The 25,248-nt window shown below is 39.7% G+C and overlaps 3 protein-coding genes across 14 annotated transcripts in view; 1 reads left to right on the top strand and 2 right to left on the bottom strand.

The window, feature by feature from the left end:
- Positions 1 to 385: 385 nt before the first annotated feature.
- Positions 386 to 6,287, bottom strand: LOC136344771 (uncharacterized). 3 transcript variants are annotated; one of them, XM_066292543.1, is made up of 3 exons: positions 5,944 to 6,287; positions 1,591 to 1,762; positions 386 to 563 (listed from the first exon to the last, which is right to left on the bottom strand). In XM_066292543.1, exons 1-3 carry the CDS (start codon positions 6,109 to 6,111, stop codon positions 541 to 543), a joined length of 363 nt encoding a protein of 120 aa, XP_066148640.1. In that variant the 5' UTR covers positions 6,112 to 6,287; the 3' UTR covers positions 386 to 540. The 3 variants fall into 3 exon arrangements, with proteins under 3 accessions (XP_066148640.1, XP_066148638.1, XP_066148639.1); XM_066292541.1 differs by having other exon boundaries at positions 559 to 1,063; XM_066292542.1 differs by having other exon boundaries at positions 559 to 1,063; positions 5,971 to 6,287.
- Positions 1,057 to 20,817, top strand: LOC136344770 (palmitoyltransferase ZDHHC11). 3 transcript variants are annotated; one of them, XM_066292540.1, is made up of 9 exons: positions 1,057 to 1,175; positions 9,635 to 9,806; positions 11,859 to 12,037; positions 15,380 to 15,578; positions 18,777 to 19,084; positions 19,222 to 19,375; positions 19,757 to 19,988; positions 20,037 to 20,250; positions 20,305 to 20,817. In XM_066292540.1, the coding sequence occupies exons 1-9, from the start codon at positions 1,165 to 1,167 to the stop codon at positions 20,522 to 20,524; spliced, it is 1,689 nt and encodes a 562-aa protein (XP_066148637.1). In that variant the 5' UTR covers positions 1,057 to 1,164; the 3' UTR covers positions 20,525 to 20,817. The 3 variants fall into 3 exon arrangements, with proteins under 3 accessions (XP_066148637.1, XP_066148636.1, XP_066148635.1); XM_066292539.1 differs by lacking the exon at positions 1,057 to 1,175 and adding an exon at positions 6,290 to 8,173; XM_066292538.1 differs by lacking the exon at positions 1,057 to 1,175 and adding an exon at positions 6,292 to 8,179.
- A 404-nt stretch (positions 20,818 to 21,221) lies between these two features.
- ci (cubitus interruptus) overlaps positions 21,222 to 25,248 on the bottom strand; it is a 47,545-nt gene continuing 43,518 nt past the window's right edge. For 7 of the 8 annotated variants that reach the window (XM_066292532.1, XM_066292530.1, XM_066292535.1 and 4 more), the window contains 9 exons: positions 24,566 to 24,856; positions 24,351 to 24,504; positions 24,028 to 24,293; positions 23,616 to 23,813; positions 22,888 to 23,562; positions 22,492 to 22,693; positions 22,306 to 22,429; positions 21,967 to 22,228; positions 21,222 to 21,908 (listed from right to left, as the gene is read on the bottom strand). In XM_066292532.1, coding sequence (XP_066148629.1) covers positions 21,666 to 21,908; positions 21,967 to 22,228; positions 22,306 to 22,429; positions 22,492 to 22,693; positions 22,888 to 23,562; positions 23,616 to 23,813; positions 24,028 to 24,293; positions 24,351 to 24,504; positions 24,566 to 24,856 — 2,415 coding nt within the window. In that variant the 3' untranslated portion in view covers positions 21,222 to 21,665. The remainder of the gene's footprint in view (positions 21,909 to 21,966; positions 22,229 to 22,305; positions 22,430 to 22,491; positions 22,694 to 22,887; positions 23,563 to 23,615; positions 23,814 to 24,027; positions 24,294 to 24,350; positions 24,505 to 24,565; positions 24,857 to 25,248) is intronic. The other variant, XM_066292531.1, reaches the window with a different exon arrangement.

Here is a 25,248-nt window from a genome sequence, read left to right as displayed (position 1 = left end):
GCCCCATCTAATCAAGGGCACGATAATAACCGGCAAAAGTCAATGTTTCTCTTTACTTGGTAGCTGTGTCTTAAATGTATGTAGCAAAAAATTACCGGTATTCTGCTAGAAGCGAGACAATTTTTTAGTCGGAACGTCGCCATGTATTAGTGCCCCTCTGAGCTAGTTTTCTCCCCAGATCAGCATCATATGTTGCTCAGCCGACGTAAGCAAGACGTAAAAGGTAATGGTGATTTTCCGAGTGAAGGCATTTAAATGAAGTTTTTTCTCTGTCTTAATTAATTGATTACCATGATTATAATTTGAGCATTTTTCTTAACATATTGGTGAATGGGAATTTTTGGTGTAAAATAGGTGACCAATAATACATTGAAATTCATTCCGTTTTATTAAATTTAATTCTCTGCTTTTTAAAGATATGTTCAGCTCTGTTCGGCGTTGCAAGGGCCCTCTACATGGGGCCCTCCTCGCGACCAGTGCCCAGAATAGCACTCGGGTTGTCGGTCGGGTGAAATTGAACCGTCATGGAGAATTCTGCACTCATATCAAACCCGTGAAAATATCTGAAATCAATTTTTTAGTTTTATTTATATTTCTATAAAATAGAACAGTACAAAAAATAAATATAATTATACTGGAAATAATACTAAAACGAGTGTGTCTGGCGGTTTAAAGTCTAGTGTGAACAGTAAGTAGGTACTTAAACGGATAAGTTTAATATCCTAATTATTTTCATATTTGCCATGGATTTATTATAAACTTATTAAATCTCATGTAACAACAAACTATCATATTTAAACCTCAGTACTAAATAACTTGCAGCAAACGAGCGGACTCCTAAAGTAACTCTGCATAATGCGACTAAATTTAACCCAAAATTTGCTTGAGAAAGAATGAACCTCACTGACCAAAACCATCTAAACAAAATAATAAACGATTTTTTCTTCGTCACAGTGTCCAAGAAACGGGTTGAGGTACTTTCGAAGTTTGACTATTAGCTACATATAATGAGTTTGACGCTTTCGTCCCATGTTGCAAATCTTCAGCAAACAAGGTGTGAGATCTGGAACAGACGGTCAACATTATTAACACACTTATTTTTTTTTTATTGAGGGTGGTAGAAAAACAACGTGTTTTATTTTTGATTTTCCTGGGAAAACCAGCATGTTCAGCAGGTAAGTGACATGTTTTGCTGAGGGGGTTTGTCTATATGTGATTATAAAATATGTTTACATGCTTGCTCGAATTCTTGGAAATGTTTGTGAGCTAAAATCTACATTTAATTTTTGTAAATCCTTGAGTGATCCACAAGATAAAACATGTTTTTAATCAATTATTAATTAATTATCGCGATGCCATGGCCAGCCTGGTTGACCCTAAATGAATTACACGTAGATGAAACTGAGGTTTTCCATGCAAGAAAATATGGTCTGTCACGCAAATTCGTTTACGCTGACAGAGGCCTTAATAAATTTTAAGGCGAAACGAGGCATTAGTGAAAATTTCCTTATTTTGTTGTAGGTATAATTCAATATGCGCAATTACAAAAAAATACTCGTAAATGCACTAATAATTATTATTAAGGCTTACGTGACCGTTGTTGTATGTATCTCTTGCCCCTCTCTCTGATAGTTCTCATCTTGACCAGTATAAACGATTGCTCTACTTCGTCCTTGTTTAGCGTTGAAGGATCGTCGATGGGAGTGTCTAGTTGAGTAACGTCCAGTTTTCTCATTTGGCGCTTCAGCAGTTCTCGGTTATTCTATAAAAATGATAAAACTACTCATTCTACAAGAATTAGCAGCTCTTCATCATTCCGATATTCGTTGATGCAGAGAGCATTTTTTTGAATAATGCTACAAATTCTCATTTTTTTCGATTTTTCTTAACTGGCTTCCCCAGCGGTCAGACGCGGCCCCTTTACGTCGGTGTTTTTGCACCAACTAAACTAGAACTTTTACTATTTCTACAGAACACTGGGACGATTATTAATACTGACGGGCATTGATGTGGAAGATCCCACATATTTGTGATAATTTTTTAAAATATTCTAAGATTTCTTTTTTCAATCAGTTGCGGTGGCGAGAGTTTGTTCATGAGGCTGGGAAGATTCTTCGTTAAGAACTGGTTTGACCTGAATGAGTTGAAATTTTTTTGAAAAATTTTCTTTCTCACGCATTGCTCGAGGCAGTAAATACGCGTCTAAGCAAATTGGAATTTTTAGTGTTAATACACCATTTCAGGAATATTGTTGGGAACGACATGTAGGCATCAGAAACTCGTTCGTGATTGCACCATTTTCATGAAAATTTTCTCCTTCTTTCAATCCCGTATGTCTGCCTTATAGGTTCGATAGATAAGCTCCGCCACTGATTTTTTTATATGCTTTTTGATGCTGCGAATATTATTTGCACCGAAACTCGTTCGTTATATCATGACTCTGTGAAATGCAGCGACGTAGAAAGTGCGGCCAATTAATAGTCACTTCTTAGGAGTTTGAGCTTAAAAAGTGCGGCGATTTATTACTAAAACCAATGAAGTCATCTCCCAATATTAGACACGTTGTCTATCTCTTCGTTGATAAATTTTAATGTTTGCCCGGGTCACACACAGATAAGCCAAATTTGAATCAATGAACGTTCTAGAAGCTTTTACTGTGTTGTCAAACAAGCGCTCATATTCCTTCGAGTTCGGCACGAGACTTTGCCTTGCCAAGACACTGGTTGTGAAATAATCGGCCAATTTGCAACAACAATGCCATAAACAAGGAAATAATAAATCATTGCGAATCGTTTTTATGCATGCGCTAATCGCCTCGAAAAAGTCTTCGAACTTTGGTGAAAATTTTCCCTTGTACAGCGCCTATTTCATAAATACGGTGTCAAAAGGTCGTTAGGCTCGTAAATTAAAAAAGTGTCAGATAACAATTACTAAACATTGATAAGGAATTTATAGACTGCGGGACGCTTTATGACAACCCGCAGGCTTTATCTGGTCCAGCGGCAGAAATCGCTTATGTTGAAACTTTTATCTGGAAAAAGCCAAATTATTCAATAACCTACTTTCTAATCAGCCTTCTGAAGAATCATGGCCCCACCGCTCATTTTTATCAACTCTTATTTGCCTCAGAAGACGCATATTTGGTGCGTAATACATCAATTATAATCGCCGGCACGAAATTATTTATTATGTATTTAATAATGAACATGTTGTTCATTAAACTCTTATCACTCCCCAACACCTTTGGGCTGCATTATCGAGGCCCCATTGAGACGATTAGTTTGTTGTTCGCAAATGTCGGTAGCGCGCTTAACATTAGTTTGGCCGATGGTTAAGGAGACCACACACGACCGTGAAAATTTTGCAAAGGAGCGGACGGGCCGTTAATACTCTCATCAATTAATGCGCGATGATTGTATTTTTCGTGGCAAGCGATGGAATCGTCCAATACAGGATAAATTAATGAGGTGGCAGATAACCTAGTGTTTTATCTCATCAAGAGGAGCTCGTCGAAGAATTTTAGGTCAATGTCGACTGGCAGCAATTAAAAGGCTTATCTAAGATTTTTTATATTACTTGTGTATGATGGCCATGATGGTGAAGATGGCAAGTGTTGAGGGCCGAAACCCAGCTGCGGTTTCGGTGTGCCGAAGGATACGCGAATCTACTTTGCGGTTGCAAAAAGAAGGAGACTCGATTCCGATTAAATGTTAGAGATTACATTCTCTCACCATAATAATATCAATCCATTCTTGATAAATTGTTCCATAAAGTTTTTTTTAATGATTTTTTCTTAATTTAACTATCCAGAATCGATAGAAAACTTGACCAGAGAAGTACGGCGGGGATTTAAAGTCGCGACTCTCCGATTCACGGCGGCTCTGCTGCGTCCTTTGCCGATAAGAAGTCGATTTAAAAATTTGAAGATTTTGATTAAAATTTCTAGAAATGCCCATTGGGAAATTTACACCCTTGCTGGACGCGAAAAGTGTGGACCGCCTCCATGAACCAGCCAAGAGGTGGATTAGTTACTTCATGTCGTACCCTCTTTAGTGTCTGAGATACCAAGTCGTTTCGATTCTCACTTTCGATATCATGAAAGTAGCTCCTGAAAATTTCCGAAAAGTTATTTTTTGCCACTTTCAAATTTTGACAATATCTGCAGAATTTGTAGACGAACGGGTCGAAAACTACTTCATTTTATTTTCTCTCGTCGAGCTTTTTAGACAAATCAAATATGATTTCGTAAAATAGGTGGTTCAATGAAATTCCGTGGTTCCGTGAATGTAAAATATTCTTAGGAATCTGCCAAATGTTCCATTGAAATTCGGAGGACTGGCAGTGGCGTGCCCAACCCGGATCCAGGGTCCATACATTTGCTACTTAAAAATTGTAGCCGGCAAAGAAAAAATATTTATTCAGTAAAATTTGGTGGAATCAGTTTCCTTAGCAACCCGTTAAAATTTTAATTAAATAACTTAATCAACAGTGGAATGTTACTCTCGAGTCCAGAGTCCTTAAGTCTGATGTAGATATCTTAATAATTAAGCAATTAAATTTTGAAAAATTCGAACTGGCAAAATAAATAAAATTTTCCTATGAAATTTGGTGCATTTGCGGGTACCAGCTTCCTTAGTAATCCGTAGAAATCTTTATTAAATCGGATAATTATTATTAGCGTACCGTACACACTAGCAGCCCTTGAAAATTTCAGGTAGTTGATTGGTCAGGAAGAGCCTTAAGAGTGGCTAAAACGAGCTTTGAACTTGGATAAAACTAGCTCAAATCAATAATCTCTACCTGCTTTATAATCCCATGCACATCCCCTTTAATTTACGTGGTTTAAGTTTCATAATGTCTGTCTTCCAGATTTTAAAGGCGATCCAAAATAAAGGCTACTGATAGGCTTCAACTAAGGTCACCATCCCAGGCCCATCCAAATTTGTAGATTTAAACGAGAACGAGCATTTGAAAAACTTTCAAATCTACCCGTACTTCGCCCTTCCTGGAACCATCGATATCTTAAAAGTTTTTGAAGCAATTGGCCTCATTTTCAATGCATCCAAAGGGTTTTCAAGTGCCTAAAACTTTGATCACATCATGATCTCTATGACGTCATGCGTTTTACATGAATATTTTCAGGGATTTTCCTCTTCGTGGTCGGCGAGATTAGCGAATTTAGTGCGGGCAAGTAATAACTCTGGATGTTGTGACATAAAATACACGCTTAATTTATTTATTTTCCACGTTTATCTAATTATGACAAATCTCTCTTTGTTCCCAGGCGAATCAGTTTATGTAGTAATAATTATTGTTTTAGTTGAGCGCGTTAGTTGACGTCAAGAAGATTAAAAAATTCGGCAAATCTTCGTTACATTTCAAAATAAAATAATATTTAAATGTCAAGCTGTGGGCTAAGCCGCCAATATTTTGTGACTGTATTTACCTATAATGCACAATAGAGATTCAATCATTAACATTTCGGAAAACTAAGTTGGGCAAGCAGCAGGGTACCCGTACGCTCTCCAGGGGGATTTTTTTAAGGTGTCACAAGGATATCTCGGAAACAGTTAAAGTTCCTGTGCAAGACGAGTTTTTAACGTGCGACAAAGTGATATCTGGAAAACGGCTAGAGTTTGGTTAAATTTGGATAAAGTAATGTGTGGTGATACATTTTGATATACTTTTAACATTTTACGAGTTCCGCACCGAAACTCGCCCCTTCTTCAGGAGCACCAAATACGGGTCTTACGCGTGTGGCTTTTAATCTTCGCAACGAATATCTCGTACTGTTTTTGAGATATTCCACCTTCTCTCACATCCCTCGGGCACCTCCAGCATAACGTGACGAGAACACTTGCCGCAATTGCTAAGTAACTATCTGCTTCGACAGTTAGCATCCAATTCACTTTTGATGTTGGTACCACAGCAGGGTGAACTTACAAAATAATCAATGGCATCCTCAATCACCTTCTTTCGGTCCTCCAAACTCAGCCTCGAATTCGCGAAATCTGGACGCACTCCAATGGTTGCACCAGGCAACAAACTTTTTGCTAAAAGTTCCCGAAAATGCCCGAAAGACACGACGGCTATGAACAAAGTCAGCTTCATCAGGAAACTGTCCCTTTTTTACACCCAAAAGCAAGCTCCTTCAGTAAACGAATTTATAAAACAACTTCAACACTCTAATAAAACTGTGCAGTGCTTTTTTCTATCTTTCCAAGTCCGAAAAGCCCGCCTTTTTGTCAACAAACTCTCCGGATCGCTCTTCTTATAGGTCTGACATATCACGGAATCCGAGTCGGTGGTAACGAGGTGGAGATTGTGATAAGACACAACGAATCATAGCGGAGGTGTACCATTCAAGTTTTCCTGATAACGGCTGATTGTTTGGTGTAGTTATGTTCATACATATAAGGTGGTATTTCCCCCTCCTAATTGCGTCTTGAGAAAAACTGATTTTGCACACCGATTGCAATGAGAATGGTGGAGTTTCAGGAAGTGCATCAATGACCGTTAATGGTTAAGTTTGCCTCTTTATTCCGGTTGTTACGTGAATAACTGTGATCGTTAGCCGGCTTGATAAGCCCAAAGGTGGGCAAAACGTGCGTGGTAAACATGATAATTGTAGGCGTCGAGAAGTAAACGAACGTTTCGAAATTTTAAGGCATATTCGACACGATTTATTTATATATAGGTGCGCACAATATGTAGATCGCTAGGTATATGAGTATTTCCTTGAAAATGTGGAAAATTATGAGAAATGCGCCAAGAACCCATCCGGCATCCATTTATCATTTGCTTTGAAGCGCGGTTCGAGGCGCCTGATTAAATTCTGCATTGATATTAAAACGTTTCTTGTTCTTATTTTGGTCTGTAAAGTTGTTGATGATCTTCCTTCGCAGCTCATTAACATCGACGGGTTTGCAAAACACAGTCCTTCACAGTTCCTCATAAATAATAATCTAACGGGGGTAGATCTGGTCGACCGGCCGGCCAACGTACGTCTGAATCGCTCTATCGGGAATCGTGTCAGACAAACCATCGGCCGCTCTCCAAGCGTTATAGGACGAAACACCGTATGTTATTTCCGCATGGGCCCAATGTGATTTAAACGTTTGAGGTTTGTGTCATTATCGGCGTAATCCATAAGGTCGGTTCCTAAAAACTTTTAACGCGACGATTTCGGCGACATTCAGTCAAAAATATTTTTATCGGGGGCTGCAAGAGTCAGTTCTAACATTCGACATATCGTCGCAATGAAAAGAAAAAAGTTTTTTCATAAATTTATTTTTTTTACTCCCCCAAAAGGCCGAATTTTACCGATCTCATATATTTTCTCGTTTATTGTGCGAAATCTGTGGTTATAGTTGTTGAGTAATTGTTTTAGAGGTTTTTCGTTCCCAATTCCCACCTCTATTTTTTATTTCAAATTAATATCTCTATTAATTTTTCGAATTTGTTTCACTACATTCCCTTGATGAGGGCGGCTTTGGCTCTTGATTCGAATTCTGGTCCTGGCAGCATAATAAACAAGGCGAATATCTGGTAAAATGCAGTTTTTAGATACAGATGTATAAGTTGGGATTAAACTGGTATTTTCGAACTATTGGCGAAAACAAGAACAGCTGATAATTATTGTAGACGATTAATAACGTAACATCTGTAATACCATTGTAGTATAATGGAAATGTTGAATTAGTCACGTAAACAGGAATCTGGAATGCGAACGCCTATGCTGGTTAAATTCTTACATTCCAGAGCAAGATTGGCAATGCGCAACATCAGAAATTTTAAAAAATGAATCCCCCAGGCATGTTCATTCTTCATGTCGAACGGTATGAGTACAGCTGTGATGAAGCTCCCAATTGGCAGGGCCTGCAGTTGACATTTTTTTTTGTATTTCTTCAAAAAGACGCGCACGCCAATGCCGATTTTCTCGGTGTTCCGACCAACCATGAAGTTACGCCATTGCGTCCCGACGCCGACGGTCGATACGGCCGGCCTAGCACCGCGACGTCCTGCACGCCAGTGTACACGTGACCGCGAAGCTGTCCGTATGCCGCCGCCGTGCACCGTCATGGACGTCCACGTCGCCCGTCGCTGCGAAGATGCCGCCCACCGAGGCGACTCGGGTCGCCCTTGAGCCGCCCGCAGGCGGCAGGCCGCGCAGGTCTGGGTAAGATGATTTGAATTTATCTACACCTGCAATGACAACGCAATTTTGTTTTATCGTCAACTAAGCTCTCGATAAATCCCTTGTTAATATATAAAATGGAATAGTAAGGCGAAATAGTCGTATAAATTTGAACCATTTCACTTTAGCTGTTAAAAAACGACTGCTTTGCGCATTAAAAGCTTTTGTTGACGTTTGAAGTTCCCTATGTGTCAAAAATAAATTGATAAGTGACGGTTATGTATCACGTGACACGTATATTGTGGTCGGATGTAGTTGGTGGGTGGAAACACGCGCGTCGATTTTGATGGGTAATTTACGTAATTTTTAAAAAATGCGTTAATCCTTTACCACCCCGCAGAAGAAGAGTTCATTTTTGATACGCTGAATGCATGAAGAATCAAATAACGTTATACCCACATAAATTCTCGTTTTGACAGTTTTATCACTACCTACGGGGTGATTTATTCTAATGCTTGGGACGGTAGCTACTTTCTATGCGCTAAGGACACTTTATTTAGACTTTCATTAATTTGACCATAAAATATCACGAGCGTTGTGTAACAAAATTAAGGGCCAGTAGATTAGTGTACTGTTAACTATATCAGGAAGATAATTTTCATGGACACCGAGTAATTGGCAAAAATTCGTCGGTAGATCATCATCTTTTTCGAAACATTTGTTCTGATAAAGTTATCTGTAAATTGATTTTTGGGAACTGAATAATTACGTATTTAAAAATACACATTTTTCAAGATGTTTTCACTTGCATACCACGCTAAGGGCGTACTTTGTGAGAAAGCGGGCCGCCTAAGGATGAAAGCTGCATGCGCGCCCTTGATTCAGAATTCGTCAAAAGGACTCTACTGGAGGCTTATAAAACATAAACTGAATAAATTTACATTAAAATAAGTTATTGACATTTAAATGAAAATTCAATTTTCAGTTTGCACCGGTGGAGGGTCGTTTGGTCTCCCAACTTTCATCTTTGAATACTTTAATTATTTCGATTTTCAACAAATGAGAGTTTCTTCTGATTGCTCATTTAAACTTTCCGGTAATCTCCGTTAGATGGGTTTTCTAGCATTGGTGGCATTAAAAAGTTCTCTTTCTAGACGTTTGAAATGCTGATGAAACAATGGTTTAATGTTCTTGTGTTCTTCTTAACGCACTTTTTTAATTGCTTTGTCAACTTTTGCAGAAGCATTCGAACAATGTAAAATGCACCCATTTTATAGGAAAAAGAGATAGAAAACGCAAAAAAGATAAAAAAAAACGATTAAAAAAATGGAAAAAGGAAGAAAGAACAAACCATTTTCGTCCAATTTCAATAAGTTAAACATTTTTAAAGATCTTCGAATTTCTCTTAAAGGACATTTTAATGAATTATGTTTTGGAAATGCCGCTTTAGCCTTTGGTTTAGAACGTCAGTTCTTATTTAGTCGCTTTTGATTACAGGTCTGTCCGACTGCGCAGGCAACACGGTCTGCAGCCGCCGTTACATCCACTCCAAGTCTGTGGCTGGCTCGCCCTGGCCGCCCTTGGCGCCGGCGCCTTGCTCTACCTCGTGCCCGGTTTGCCATTCTACGCTCAACCTGCTGGGGCAGCTGCCACATCTGTACTTTTACTGGTAAGAATGGATGATGAAATGTGCACGTCAGCTTATATAGCATACATACGACGTTAGATCTCATTACAAAGAGTTCACCTATAATTCCACCCCATACGTTAATTTCTAACTCCGTCGGTAGCTTTCTTTGCTATATGGGTTTTGGATTATTGATACTTGCTCCAGTAATGTATGTACATTGTATCGATTCAAAGTTCAACAATTGCTCACTCTGCTTTCGACTATCCAAAATTATCTCAAACTGAAAAATTTTGAATTTGGTCACATTGGCTTATGAACCATTCTGAAAAGATGGAATTTCATCAACGATTGTGGGTTTTTACGGTTGAAATTCGTCCATGCACAATCCAAGCCGCTCGGTTGCTCTAAAGAGTGTTTCTGTATTATTTTAAATATTTTTTAAACCCGTTACAATTTATTAATTTTATCTATTCGAGAAGTGTCCTCATTTAACTAATTTCGAAACTTCTACAGTTTCAGAGATATACGTAAAAAGTCAACTTGCAACACACTCTATAGACAGACGCGGGCGAGGAGTTTTTAAATATTTATCATCGTTACAATAAGGAAATAACCTCAAGGAATACATTATTCTGCGATATTTTGGGACAGTTGTTTAGTCGTTCGTTAAACTGCCACTTCGGATATCCTTTATTGAAAAACCCGAAATATTGCTCTCATTGAAAGTATTGTAATAGATTCGACAATTTGTACCAAACCTGTTGACAAACTGAAATGTTAAATCAAACGTTTTAAAATCTCTTAAGCTGTTTTATAAACAAATAAAACAATGCAAAAGCCATTAACCTTTTCAACTTTTTTTCCATTCAACCCAACAAACCTAAAGTATATCTAACCCTAATTGGGGCCACTGAACTGGACACGAAATGCAATTTACTTAAAGTAAATTTTCATATTTCCCTTAGGATACCGTAGTTTGGACAATGATGACACAATTATATTTTGTAATTAAGTTAAAAGCCCTCAATGAGTGCACTAATTACCCCCATGGTTTGGACCCCACGGAGGGGATGCTTTGTGAAATTATATACTTTCGTATTGGAAAAAAAACTTTAATTTGATTATTGCATGTACAGAACGTTTGCCCTTTGACCTATTATTCACCTGAGAGTTTATTGGTAAAATAATTAAGCTATCGACTAAATCCTGGAATAAATACATGCAGGACTTAATTTTAGCCAAATTGTCAATGATGCATCCATTGTTTGATCGAATGTCGTGCAACAGCCATGAACCAATGTGGCAAAGTAATAAATTAGATATACAATAATTGAAGCCTCTGACTAGAATTGATTTAAGGGGTTGGCATTTAAGGGCTGTTATCCAGTACGTGACCTTTAACGGTTACCATGTTCGAATCGACGGTTTCTCTGGTGAGGCAATTTCTCTTAAGTATTATTACGTTTCATATGCGAAATTGAGTTGATTCGCAGTTCTAGGTAGAATTGAAATTTTCAGTTACGTTATGTGGAAAGAGCTCATTTTCCAAAGCAATTTGCGTTACCTTTTTGTGATTTCCCGCGCGTGAAATAGTCATTACCGTGGAAAAATCCTCAGGAATTGATTTTATGCGTATGGCGCACTATCCATAAGTTTCAACGTTAATGGTTCAGCTGAAAATCGAATCAGTGGAACTCCAGTTATCAAAAACTACCCAGAGAGAAAGAACATTGCATAAGCGCTGGCCCCTTTTAAGGAAAATTTCATGCAATTCACGGATCTAAATTTAATTGAGATGAATATTCTTCCGCAAAAGTCGATTTTGCAAATATCGACATTGAACTAAACAGTAACGAAAAAGAAAGCAAAAATTTGAGACAATTATTGGAAAATGGCTCTATTTGTGGAAACTTTCTTCCAACTTTCAGAATGGTCATTTGCGTTAGAGCAGGCAATAGCACATTTACTGCACTGACCTTCGCACTTTTCAGCTAACTGCAATCAGCCCGCGATAAAGTAAAACTTACTGCACTCGTGAGGTAAATACAACTATTCGTGAAAGATTTTTTCACGTTAACTCTTGTGCTCCAGATCCATCTGGCTACTCATTTGGCCGCCGCACTAATTGACCCCGCCGAAGAGGCCCTACGTCGGCGTGCCCTTCTTCCGGTGCCCCAGTTGGACAGGGCCAAGCACTCGCACGTGATCGAGGGCGGAATTTGTCACCTTTGCAACATCGAAGTGTCTAGTCCTAGAACCAAACATTGCAGGTAATTAGCCGAAATTCATGTAATTAATCGATAAATCGGATGATATGGTGTGGTTGACGCGATGCAATTTCGTATCGTTGCTCGAACGGTAATTTCGCCCTGTCACACGGGAAACGAGGAGTTGAAATTGATGTGGTCGGTTGGGAGTAATTTGTAGGAAATTGAGGAAAATTGTGTTGAGTAATGGTCGGATTAGAGGTACTGATTGTCACATATTTCTGCAATTACTGTAGGATTTTGAAAACATCAAATCGGCCTCAACTAGAATTTATAAAAAATCGATTTTTCCTTCCCAGCACGAACGGACAGAATTTCATGTCCATTTTTCGCACTGGCAAGGGGAAATAAATACGCGACCTTTAAGTATTTTTGTGTGAAATTCGAGAGCGAGCAACTGACGGAGAACCGTCTGAACCTTCACCGTCCTCCTTTCTAACGAACTTTCTCGTCACTTTTAAAAAATCTCGACGAATAAAGATTCCCTGGACGGACCGCCAATGTATCAAATTTTAGCAGTACTTCTTTCCAGAAAATTTTCTTCTCGATAGGACTGTCAAGCTCAAATAAATAGAAAATATCCCTGGTTTCTGGCAGTCTCTTTTCAGACATTTTGCTGGAAATTTCAAAGCACCGAAAGTAGAAAGTCGTGGATACCCAGAAATTCGATGGGCAGTGAATTGGAGGAAAAATCAGGAATTTCGTCGCCATGAAAAAGCGGTGGATTTGCCCAAAAATACCCGGGGAAACTGAAAACTCTACAGGGTGTCCGACGAGTATAAGCCTCTATTCGTATCTAGAAAACTATGATTAGCGAAAAGTTGAAATTGAGGAATCGCGCTAAATCGGAAGTCCATTGATGTTAAATATTTAAACGAAAATACCACTTCCGGTTACACCGGAAATGAATGTCAACTCGCTTATTTTAAAAGGAACACCCAGTATATTACATGGAATTCCGATTCTGCTGAACATTATTAACATTTTTCACGTATATGTTCTACACCTAAATTTTACATTTATTCAAGTGACGGTTTTCTCATATGTATAGTTTACACTCTGTTTTCATATTGAGCTTTTAAGCTTTTTTTTCTGATGGCTTCGCTTTTCTGGATATCGAATACCAAATGTATGAGATGTTCAGGTCAATGCCTTATTACATTCACCATAAAGAATAAATATATTGAGATAATCTTCGTTTGCATAATTTACGATGTCATGATACTTAAAATAGAGTACTGAACATTAAAGTGTTTTAGCGAAATAAAATCAAAACGATTAGGTTTAGGTATAAAAAACTTTACTTATTTTTTTATGTTAAACGTGTATTCGTTAAAAAATAGGAAATTTCTATTGAAAAAATGAGCTTTTTACAACTTTTGAATGACAATTTTGGGCTTTTTTTTTAATGCCCTGTATGAGAAAGTATGATTTGATTCACTTTAGAAATAAATTAATAGCTGCAATTGTCAATTATTTTTCAATTCCAAACACTTCGAAAACCGTAAAATTCAAATATAGAACATTATACATGAAATATATTAATGCTACGCAGAATTGAAATTTGATATAACATACAGAATGTTCCATTTAAGATGACCAAGTTGAGATTCGTTTCCAATACAACCGGAAAGCGTATTTTTGTGAAAATATTTTTAATATGCTACATAAATTTTAACTTCTTCCTAGGCATAGTTTGTGGGACATCCTTTATACTGCATCCACTTCTTCTAGGTCGCTGCAGTAATGTGACTTCTAGCAACTAAATGGAATAATTTATCTCTCAATTCCATTGAATTTTTCATGAAAATTTTAGGCAGAGTTCTCTATTGAGGTCGCGGAATGGAAATTATCGGTTTTCCATAAAAAGAACATTACAGTGTACATCAAATATAGTAGTTTAAAGACCTACATAAACAGATTTCTACCCTCTGATTGTGCATTTAATTGCGCATTGAACACACATTTCGATTGTATCAGTACGAAAACGACTTCTATTCCATGTTATTTATTCCATGTCGCAATTACCTGAAAATACCCAACGTTCCTCATATCATTCGTATACAAGGTGTCCACCAACAGAGTTTACAGCAAACATTTTACAACCCTGTAGGAATTTAAAAAAAGGTTTTAATAGAAACATATAGGCTTGTGTTGGGGCTACAAATTGAAGTGCTAATAAGATATATAGGGTGGTGCATGAAGCTATGGCCAAAGAAACTTGCATTTTTTAAAATATTTTACGCCCTGTATATTTTTGCATATTTCATTTCTTACTTGAAATTTAGGCACATTTGATACAACATACGCTATACTTAAAATCGAGAGATTGGAAAGTGCATCTCAATACGTTTGAGATAACTCCATAGGAAGAAATCCAATGGGATTAAATTGGGTTTTACTTACCTACACACTACCTAATCCTACCTAATAGGTTATGAAGAGAACTTCTTAAAAATTTTTTTTTAATCATTAATAATTTGACAAGTTCTTGATTTTGAGTAGAGCATATGCTATGACAAATTTCGACTAGGAACTCAAATATGCAAAAATATACAGGGCCTATTTTAAGAAATTGCTATTTTCTTCCGTCATGGTTCTATGAGCAACCCTGTATATTCTATTAGCACTTCAATTTGTAGCCCCAACAAAGAGCTAATATGTTTCTGTTGAACCCATTTTCAAAAATACCTATAGGGTTGTGAGATACTTGCCGTAAACTCTATCGTGGGACCCCCTGTATATCCGCTCCATTTCTTTAATATTTTATATCCCCCCATTGTCCACCTATGTCCCTACTAGGTTACTGCTATCGATTTGTTTGCATTTCATCGTCGTTTAAACACCCCTCAAAGCTTTCTTTTGCCAGCTTTTGGGGTTAACCGGATGGGTTGGTGTGTACATATACGTGTTAGATGGTAATAAATTAGGAAAAGGAGAGTTTCATAACCGCCCCTGAAAGGTGTAGAAATTAAATGCTTATTTGGTGAACAAATTGCCGATAGTTTTAATTCAGAGGCTTTCAAGGGTTTTACAATTTCAACTCGTTTTTTCGAATTTGTCCAAATTTTCGACGTTTTATGACATGTGTGACAGTCTCGTACAAATTCCAGTTCAACCGGAAGTGACGTAAACTTTTTTATATTCAATAGAAGTATATGCGAAAAGAGCATTAAAATTTCATTATAACGGTTTAATACAACATTTATATCCAAAATTAGGGAAAAACCAGTTTTATAACATTTTTAAAATATAGCAGATTTTGACGGACAATGACGTTTTTCTAAATGGTCACTGATATGGAAATTAACTATGACCAACAACTAATTTCTTCTTCAATTTCAGTGCATGTAACAAGTGCGTGGCCAATTTCGACCACCACTGCAAGTGGTTGAACCACTGCGTAGGCGGCCGCAATTACGGTCCGTTTTTGATGTGCGTGAGCAGTGCGGTCGCCGCAGCCGCCCTCGTGGCCGCCCTTGCCATGGCCAACCTCGTTTATCATCATTTGAGTAGGCGAGATGCTACTGATGACGTCGCCAAGGTCAGTTCTTTTTAACGGCCGGTGTCTTTTGTACCGTCCAAATTCAGTCAAGTCGCCGGTCGGCGTTCAAAGTAATATAGCAGATTTTGGTAGAATGCTTAGTAGCGGCTCATTGTCCATATAATGAGCTAAATACGGGCGGATACTACCACATTTGGCTCCAATGGTGTAAAAATGTTGGTTTTTAATCTGGCAAAGTTTTTTGAAAATACTAAGTGACATTTTGCATAAAAATCAATAACATTCTTACTAGAAAATTGGTTTTGGCACTGTTCTTCAACGGGTATCTCGCTGCCATTTTTATATTCCAGCGAATCCAACATCGGGATGTACGACTTTATATATTTTTTAGAAACGTGCAGCGGTTAGAAATTGCGAATATGCTCGTACCTACACGCCATCTGTGTTCTCACGCGCTAAATCGGTCTTCACAGTACAGTTCTCAAGTCAAGTCATAGTTAAATGTCCATCCAAATATGACCGATCTGGAGAGTGGAAATTGCTCGATATTAGCTCTCCTAGAAATGTCGGAAGTTGTTTTCCGGTTAACGGCAATGTTGGAGAAAACATTTTTCTTCTTTTTGGACAAGTCAGTGATAAAAAAATGAATAAAACCTTTTTTGGCCAAGGTCTAAAATAATTTTACATTTCGTCGCCTCTCGGTAGCTACAACACTGAGGGACCCTGCAATATTGTCAAGGCTTGGTTTTTTTGTAGTTTAATTAGTAAATGTGATCCGCTGATAGCTATTGTTACGCATGGCGTGCGGCCGCCGCATGTAAAAGACAGAGGCTAAAAAAGGGTTCATTGTGGGCGTTTGACGAGTGATTTATTGCTTCTTATGTCTGTCGAATATTCTCTGATGTATGTTTATGTTAACGTTTGCATGTTTGTTGCAAAACTGTGGAATCTTCTAGTCATAAGAACTTTCACTTCATACGGAGACTGTTGCTAAGAGTGACGCAGTCGATAATTAATAGTTACACGAACAAAATAAAATAATTGGGATTTGACGTTCTTTAGCATCTTCCTTATGCTAATATGGGACAAATCAACTTCTTCGGGGACACGCAGTGGTCTTTGTGTATCGATCGGGTTTTATCCCTTTCCCTTTCTCAATTTATTTCATCATGACTTCTCACTCACCTTGATAGTACACAGTTCGATTTAAAAGTATCTCGCCGCTTTGTGTGCAATCCGGCGTGATCCAGATATGTCCATAAATATCCATACGAAAAATCCAATCATCCGATGAACAGTATGCCCTTGATCCCCTCAGGGCCAGTCAAGTCACGAAATTGACCAGTAGTAAATTGGAAATTTGCTTAAACTCGTTGAATAAAATTAGTTTAATCTATAAAAATATCGGCTTAGCTTAACCTTTCAGTCTTTTGCACGCGATTGAGCTACTTTCCTACCACAACCGTAAAATCTAACTCCTGTTCATGACATTCCCCGATAAGTTGACCTCCCTTTGAAGCCAGATCAGGACTAGTTCGCTTATTTCTACATTGTTCAAATATGGATTTATCCTTCCATAACCGATCAGTAAAACAAACATGAGCGTTTCCTTCTCCTGAACAAACATCCACTTGTAAAATTAAGCTGTAAAGCGGAAACTCCCCGAAAACGCCCTTCAAGACAAATAGTGTCACTCAATCTCCGAAAGCTTCAGCAAAACAACTTTGACATTAAGTGGACTAAAAGCTGTTTCGTGAAGTCGCGAACTGAAAATAATCCGAGGCCCGAGTACAAAAGCGAGAACATGGAAGGAAATAAAGTTTCATGAAGTGTTTACGGCAGTTTACCAAAGGTTTTTCTTCGCCTGCACTAAACCCATAGTTAACCGAGATAAGGCCCGTTTCAGTTTCCGGGTTTGCCGAAAGTGCAACCTTAGATCTTGACGTTGTCTTTGGTACTAAAGAATTTTTTAAATTTACGAGAGTCGGTTTAAGAGGGAGCTTACACGGACCGTTTCGGCGCAGGATACGTAATTTTTAACCGTTGAAAAATGGGGAGATTATCCAAGTTTGTAGATTTATGGCGAAGTTTTTACAACGGGAAAATTAACTCTGTGGATTTCGCACCGGAACGCGTTTATGAACGCTCTATTTGACTTTAATTTTGAAGGAAATTTATTGTCGCTTTCTTGGTTTTGTAGCGTTCATGAGTCTGAAATGCGACCAGTTTTGCTTGCGGTTCACTGCAATTTGCACTAAATTAACTGAATGTAAAGAATGTAGAATGTGCACACGCAGTATGTGGTAGGGTGCACTTCTTATGTGTGTGTGTGTGTGTGAGAGAGAGAAAGAGAGAGAGAGAGAGAGAGAGAGAGAGAGATTTTTCAGTAACATGTCAATTGGTCGAAATTCTGGTTACTGGGGAGATCGCTGACGAAACACTCAAAAATGTACTTAGTTCTTTATTTAATGTCAGAGGGCGCCACTTATAGTATTATACCTAAATTTTCATAAGCATAACTCAATATTTATACGCTTAAAGTTTCTCATCACCGATATCCCCCGTATTCAAAATTTCGTCAAATTCACATGCTGTTGAACAAAAATAGAATCAAAATAACAAACAAAAATTCTTTTTCAAGCCCTTCACCTTAAGGACCAAGCCGTTACGGACCCGTGTTCCTATGAACTCGATATTTCCAAAATAGTCACAGAATCATTCTTTACAGTTGATGCAGCTACTTTAACTTGAAGACAATTGATGATGGGCTCTCACAGACGAAACGTTCGCTTGGAAGGTTTAAACTTCAAAGCTCGAATTGGAGTACACAGCAGTCGAATTCGTAAATTGATTGATTAACAGTAGTGTCACTAACGTAGGATATATCTTTTATGTGACTGTCACAACACTGCTATAAAAGGCAGAGACGTGAATAAATCCACCTCGCACACTTATACATAATAAACAACTTTGGCACATCACTTCTTCATGTTGTCGAACGAGAAAAATCGTCGTCATAGAGGTGATAAGGCCATCGAAAATGTCAATAATCGGTTTTGACGAGGGTAAATGACTATCAATGGTCACTCAACGGTTTTAGAGATTAATCGAAAGCCACGTGCCGCGTTGCCAATACCCCTTGAATCCATTAATGTTGTCTTATTCCGGCCGAAATTTGTCGTTTTCGGACACTTTCCGGTCGATAAAATGCCTAATAGTTTCCTGGCAATATTTCAGGAAGAACCCAACGTGAAGCTCAACACCACCGTCCCCCCTCAACCGTTTCCATCCTCGTTGCCGTCGAGCGACGCCGCTTTCTTGGCCGTAGTCGCAGCTTTAGGTCTTTTAGCGGCTATTACGGCCGGCCTGCTTTTGCACTTGTGCTTTTTTCACATTTACATATCATTCCTGGGTCTCACTACTTACGAGTACATTAGGCAACAGCGACAGACTACTGCGCAGCCGCCTCTACCGAGTCAGAGCGAGACGCAGGGTTTCCAACTGGCGAGCGAGAGTGTTGGCAACAACGTGACTTTGCGTCATAGGTAACGTTTCCCTAGTAGCCCAGGCATGTTTCAAAAATATGTTATGGATTTTTTAATCAGACATGTTTAATTTATTAATATATTATGCAATTGGTGTTATTGGTCCTTACTGGTGATTTTGCAAAATTGATGTTTAGGCCGATAAATTTGGAATATGAGGGAAGAACCAGAACGACTTTCTTCAGCTGCGCAGTACTGGAAGAGACTTTTTCCAGTTGTAATCCCGAGCCCACCCCTACTCCTCCTACCACTCCTCAGGATTGCCAAATGTGTGTGATGACCAATAATTCGGTAAGTTTTCTTTCGGTTCAGATCAACCATCGAATGACTCATGTTATATTGATTGATAGTGAAATTTTAATGTATTTTACCTTCTATTTAAAATAACTCTCGTTAATTATGATTGTTAGGATCCGGTGGTGACTAAATATAGTCCATGCCCAGAGAGAAAAACATAAAAAAATTCAATGATAATTTGCAACACCATAGGGGTTTCATGTTGTATTATAACACCGGAGGTGCGTGAGGGAAATTAATTTTCTTTTAATGCATGCAAATTGTGTGCAAATAGGATTAGAAGCATATTTGCTTCTAAAGGTTATTACAGTTACTGGAAATTATCACACGTTTTCCTGGCAGTTTTTTTTTGGTCGCTAATGTAATATTTTCCAGGTGGCTCCTGAAATCAAAGTAGCGCCCAAGAAACCGCGACGGAAATGGAATTGTTGCGTGTCAGTGCCAGATAGTCCTGACGACCCTCACGGTCCTCAGGAGCCTCGTTGCCTTATGTCCCTGTGCAAGCACAAAGCGAAAAGCAAAAAATTACCTCCCGCATTGGACGGGAGACATCGAACACATGGGTACTGGTCCAGCGCGAAAGTGCGCTTGTTGTTTCGGGTTTTAGGTCAGTTAATTTCACAGAGTCATTACCTCAATAACTCATTTTCCATAGGCAATATTGGACAACAAAAAAGGAGGAGCCAGAGTCAACAACAGACTACCACCGGACAAAACGCGAAACCTAACCAAGTGATGCCGCACCCCGGGGAATGTCTCAATGTCCCCGTTCCTGTCCAGACTGTGAGCAATTTAGTGCCGGTTCCGTGCCATCCAGACGCTTCCAGGAGAGGCAACGCCTTGCCTGCTCTGCCTGTTCCTCCTAGGAGGTACGTAGTACCGACATTACTGAATAGTTGTGTAAATACGGGTGTAAAAAATAGAAGGCTGATAAGCGAAACGGAGTTGGCGAATGCCTTGACCTTGCTACAACAGCAACAACGATGCGGACGCAGACCGTCATCGAGAAGGCGCAGGCGCAGCGTGGTGCATCGACCAAAAACGCCTGCGTTGTCGCCGATTCGAGAGAGCGGGCTCAGCAACCCGGCGTCGCCGTCCAGGCAATCATGCGCAATCGCTGGGAGTTGCACTAAACCGAGTTAGTGGTCAAGACGAACGAATGAGTTGCACGTTGACAGTCGTTTTTAATGTGGTTAGATGTAATTTTGCTGAGATAATAAAGACATAATTGATCAGTTTTCAACGGTTTCCACTAGTGATCTAAAAAAAAGCCCATATGCTGAAACTAAGGGTGGATTGGAGCAGCAGAAGTCAGATCAATTTGCCATCGAGTTTTATGGTATTGTTGCGAATTAAAGCGTTGTTTATATTTTTAAGAGAGTTGTATAAAAGTTGCCGTGTGTTTTTAAATATAATTATATTTTGCTGTTTGTGTATGATGGTTGTTTGAAATTCGCTCAATTTAACGGGCGGCACGTGTCACGCGTCACTCGTAACGACTGTCTAAAGTACGAAAAGTTTAAAAGGTATCCATTAGCGGTTTTATTTCGATTTGTAATTGAAATTCCCACATTTCGATTCTCTGAAACCATCGTCACCTCTGTTTTTTGATATCTCCATTGCCAAAACCGAAGTCAAAAATTGGAAACTCCAAATTGGCTCTCATAAGAAAAAACAAAAATAATGATGGTTGGGTAACGGATCGACATCTCTCCCGCGACACCCCATATAGAATCCCGGGAATTAAATGTAATGTCGTCAAGTTTGTGCATGTGCATACACAATTATTAATATCCTCTCTCTGCCACATGTTTCCCATTTCCCTTTACCAAATAGAACACACGTTTAAAAATCATCTTTATTGTACAATAAAATTTTTACAAGTTCTGAATATTTCACTTTTTACATAACGTTAAAGCTATTCCTTCAAAAGTATTGCTGCTATATAAATATTATATGCAAACACAAATAAATATCACATGTACAGAATATCAACAATGAGCGAAAGGGCGCGATTTAATGCCAATTGAACCGAGTTTGCAAGAAAAATGACGCCTCCGTATTCTATAATGTGGAGTGCCGAGGTGGAACGTTGATTCTACTTCGTTACTATCCTTATCTACTCTTTACCCATTATTTCTTAGACCCAAAGCAGTTAGACTGACTCTGTTTCACCTAAATTTCCTGAAATATTAATCAAAATTTTGTCAATTCTAAACGATCTTATTCTCGCGCCCATTCGCCTTAAAACATCATCGACCTTACAACTAACAAAATAACTCCGTTACTGCATCATCTGCATCTGTAAAAATCGATTTTCTTCCAAGAGCGAACTTAGCGATGACGTCATGTCACCTATGACCATATTATTGGTGGAATTCGGCTCAGTAGAAGAGGCGTTCCAACTTTGACAAGACTGAACGTATTCCAAAGTGCGCTGATACGCATCGGGACGCATGGGCGGAGCCTCGTGGTAGTTAGAGGGCGCTGGAGTTCCTGCTGCTGGTGACTGAAGTGCGCTTTGAGCCTAAACAAGAAATTTATTCATTGCGTAAAGTTCTGCAGGAGGGTAATGGCACGTTTACTTGTTGATATGGCACAGATGGGTTTGGTGGGTGAGGTCTACCCATGTAGTGATGAGAATAGTCGTTATGTGCGTTACAATGAATGTTTCCGGAGTATCCCATCTGTACGTTGCTTTGACACTGTGAAGGAGCATAGACGTGGTGTTGTCCGTTGCACACATTCGACTGCGCCGGACCGTTGTTGTTGTTATTGTTATTATTGTTGTTGTTGTTACACCAGTGTGCTGCTGGGTTGTAGCATTTAGTAGGTTGCTGCAAAGTCCTGCAAGAGCAATAAAGAAAATCATAAAAAATTCCTCAGGCATTATTCACTACCAATCTCAAAGCCATTCTACAAACCTGGGGTTTGCGGTGTAGCACGTCATCTGCCGCTGTTGACTTTGGTTAACGATCCCGTGGTGACAGGTTTGCTGCTGACAGCTGTTCGTCATCATTGAATTGCTATTGGGAACACCTCCCATACCTAAAGTAAGTCCGATGAGTTGAAAATTAAAGTAAATTATTAATTGAAGTTTCTTCCGTTACCTCCTGGACACTGTTGCTGCTGCGGACCTGCAGGATTAGCAGGATGTGGTGGCGACATTAACTGGACCGGAGGACATCTGGCAGACATGGGAGACCCTACCATTTGATTGTAATTGGACGCGGGAGAGGCCATGTTTGCGGCCGTTGGAGATAAGGCACTGTACGGTATGTCGCTATATATTGATCCCGGAGAGGGCATCACCTACATCAATTTTACATTAATCTTCAGTTTTTAACCACGTTCATTCACTAACACTTAGTCGGCCGACAGTTTATTATACTCATTTATAAACGCTGCAGAATTCAGATCTTTAAATATTTCTCGGAAGATTGGTTGAATAACGTGGTCGAATAAAGTACACCTTACGAATCTAAAGACTTCCGGAGGGCAATTACCTGATAATTATTATTAGAAGCATGACCAGGTGAGGGCAATACCTGCTGCACCCCGGGTGACATCATATTCTCCACCATTAAATTTCCCGCGGGACTTGGCATCATTTGCGCCAAATTCCCCGCAGGAGACGAGATCACTTTTTGTGGGCCACTGCCAGGAGATGGCATCGCTTGATACCCGGGAGACGGCGCCATCTGGTTGGTCCTAGGGGATATTGCCATTTGACTCTGGGGTGACAAAAGCTGCGTAATTTGATTGGTAGCCGGTGACATGGGTTTCATGAAATTAGCCACTGGAGATGGCATCATGGTCGCAGTAGGGCTGGGCAGCGGCTGCGCCATAGACTCGGGCCAGTTGTTCCCGTGCTGCTGTTGTTGTTGGTCTGCCACTTGATTAAGATACAGCAGGACTTCGTCAGGAAGTACTAGCTTGTTCTCCACCATCTCTCCTTCTCCGACTTCATCCAGTTGCACCGCTTGGTTGGGGTGCAATTCGGTTGAACTTTGAACTCTCCTCAGGGGGGGCGGGCTCAGACTGCCGAGCCGAGGCGGAGGACTTCGCGGGTCCAAACCAGGCCTCGTCGGTTCGGACGATCTTCGCGCTTCTGAGCTGGTCGTAGAGGTCCATGGAGCGTTTTGGGTAGTCGGCAGTTGCTGCAGATTACTTGACTGAGTCTGAAATTTACTTATAGAGAAAAGTGCCAGTTAACGAGCTTATTAACGCCCACCTGCACCACTAGATTGCTAGAAGGACCGTGGCTCTGCAACCTCTGCAACTGACCAGCCAGAAGATGGGATGAAGGAGGAGGAGGAAGACACTGCCCACCGGTAGTGGCATTGGACAGCTGGCTGGAACGCCTCGAACTTCCCGCTGAAATTGGGTCATAAAAAGAGCCGGGACCTTGACCCGCGCGCATATTCGATACCTGAGAAAAATCGGAGGATTGAGACTTTCTTTATGTTCGATGAATCATCAACATTTTGCCGAACAAGCAAACCTTATAAAACTTTTTTATTTTAGCAGATAATTTTGCAATTAACGCAGTTAGATAGACCAGTTCATTATTGGCCATACAGGTATAGCTTTTTAATGATAATAGCAGTGTTGGACCACTAACATGGTCCGAACTACATATTTACCTGCGACGCCAAACTACTCTTCCTACTCATGTCTGCACTGCGCATGCTTCCATAGTATGAACTGACGGTAGAATTACTATCTCTCCTTATCTGAGCCTGTTGCTGAGACGCCACCGCTGGCTGCAGTCGTTGCTGTAGCTCAGTCAGCTGCGTTTTGGTTTGAGGCGGCTGTGCGTTGCACGGCTCCATTCTTAGATTCGTAATTCGAGTGTTCAGCTCCGCGATCTTTCGCTGATTGGAAAGCGCTGGATTTCTTGGTCGACCTACTGAGTAAACGCAAACTTACGGATATATTCAGAACCACAATTTGGAATATATCGTACCTGGTTTGCGTAGCCTAGGAGATCCTATCCCCGTAGTCGCTGTCCCACCTCCCACAAACGCTTGCAGCACCACGGGAAGCGCATCTAACTCTAAATCTTCAGCATCGGCTGTCCAGTCTTCTAAAGTATCCACCGCACCAGGAGTGGTCAATCGCTGATAGTAAGAGCATAAATTTTCAACACACCAGACAAACTTTAGTTTCACGAACTCTCACCAAAGTGTCCATGTCCTGCCCTCCAATGGGACTGTCCTGAGCTTGCGGAGAATGCACATCGGATTCACTTTTAACAGAGGGGCTGCTCAAGCTGGCTGTTTTAGCGCCGTCGTCACTGCGCGGAGAGCCGTCCATGCGCCCTCCGGCACCACCTGCGCCATCCTCGTTGCTGCCTTTGTATTTTTTGTTGGCGTAGAACTCTGCTCCGTGAACGGTTTTGACGTGTTTGCGCAGCGATGATGGGTCAGTGTAGCGCTTAGTACAGCCGGGAAGTTTGCAGACGTAGGGTTTCTAATGATATATTTTTCGTATAGTAAGGGTACCGCCCTCGATGGCAAAGAAAGTGGGTCAAAACAGAACTTATCAGGAACGTTTCAACTTATAAAAAAAATCTTAAATGTTTCTGAACATCTATGATAATTCAATAGAGGCTAGGGCTAATGAGAAGTGCCTGAAAAGCCTGCAGGATATTTCCTGTCTAGAGATATTCACGACTAGCTCAAACAAGTGTTACAGAAAAAAAAATTCTAGTTGGTAGTAATACTTACGAGTTTGAATTCGCTGATTGCATAGAAGCAAAACACCAAAGTTAATACAAGAAATCAGTGAGTTGTCCAGTAAATACATGACGATGTTTTCCATCAGGATAGAATTTATACCAAGCGTTCAAAGCAAATTTAAAT

Source organism: Euwallacea fornicatus, chromosome 17 (assembly GCF_040115645.1).
Source record: "Euwallacea fornicatus isolate EFF26 chromosome 17, ASM4011564v1, whole genome shotgun sequence".
NCBI lineage: Eukaryota > Metazoa > Arthropoda > Insecta > Coleoptera > Curculionidae > Euwallacea > Euwallacea fornicatus.
Note: the sequence above shows the minus strand (reverse complement) of the source record. Positions and strands in the feature narration are given on the sequence as shown.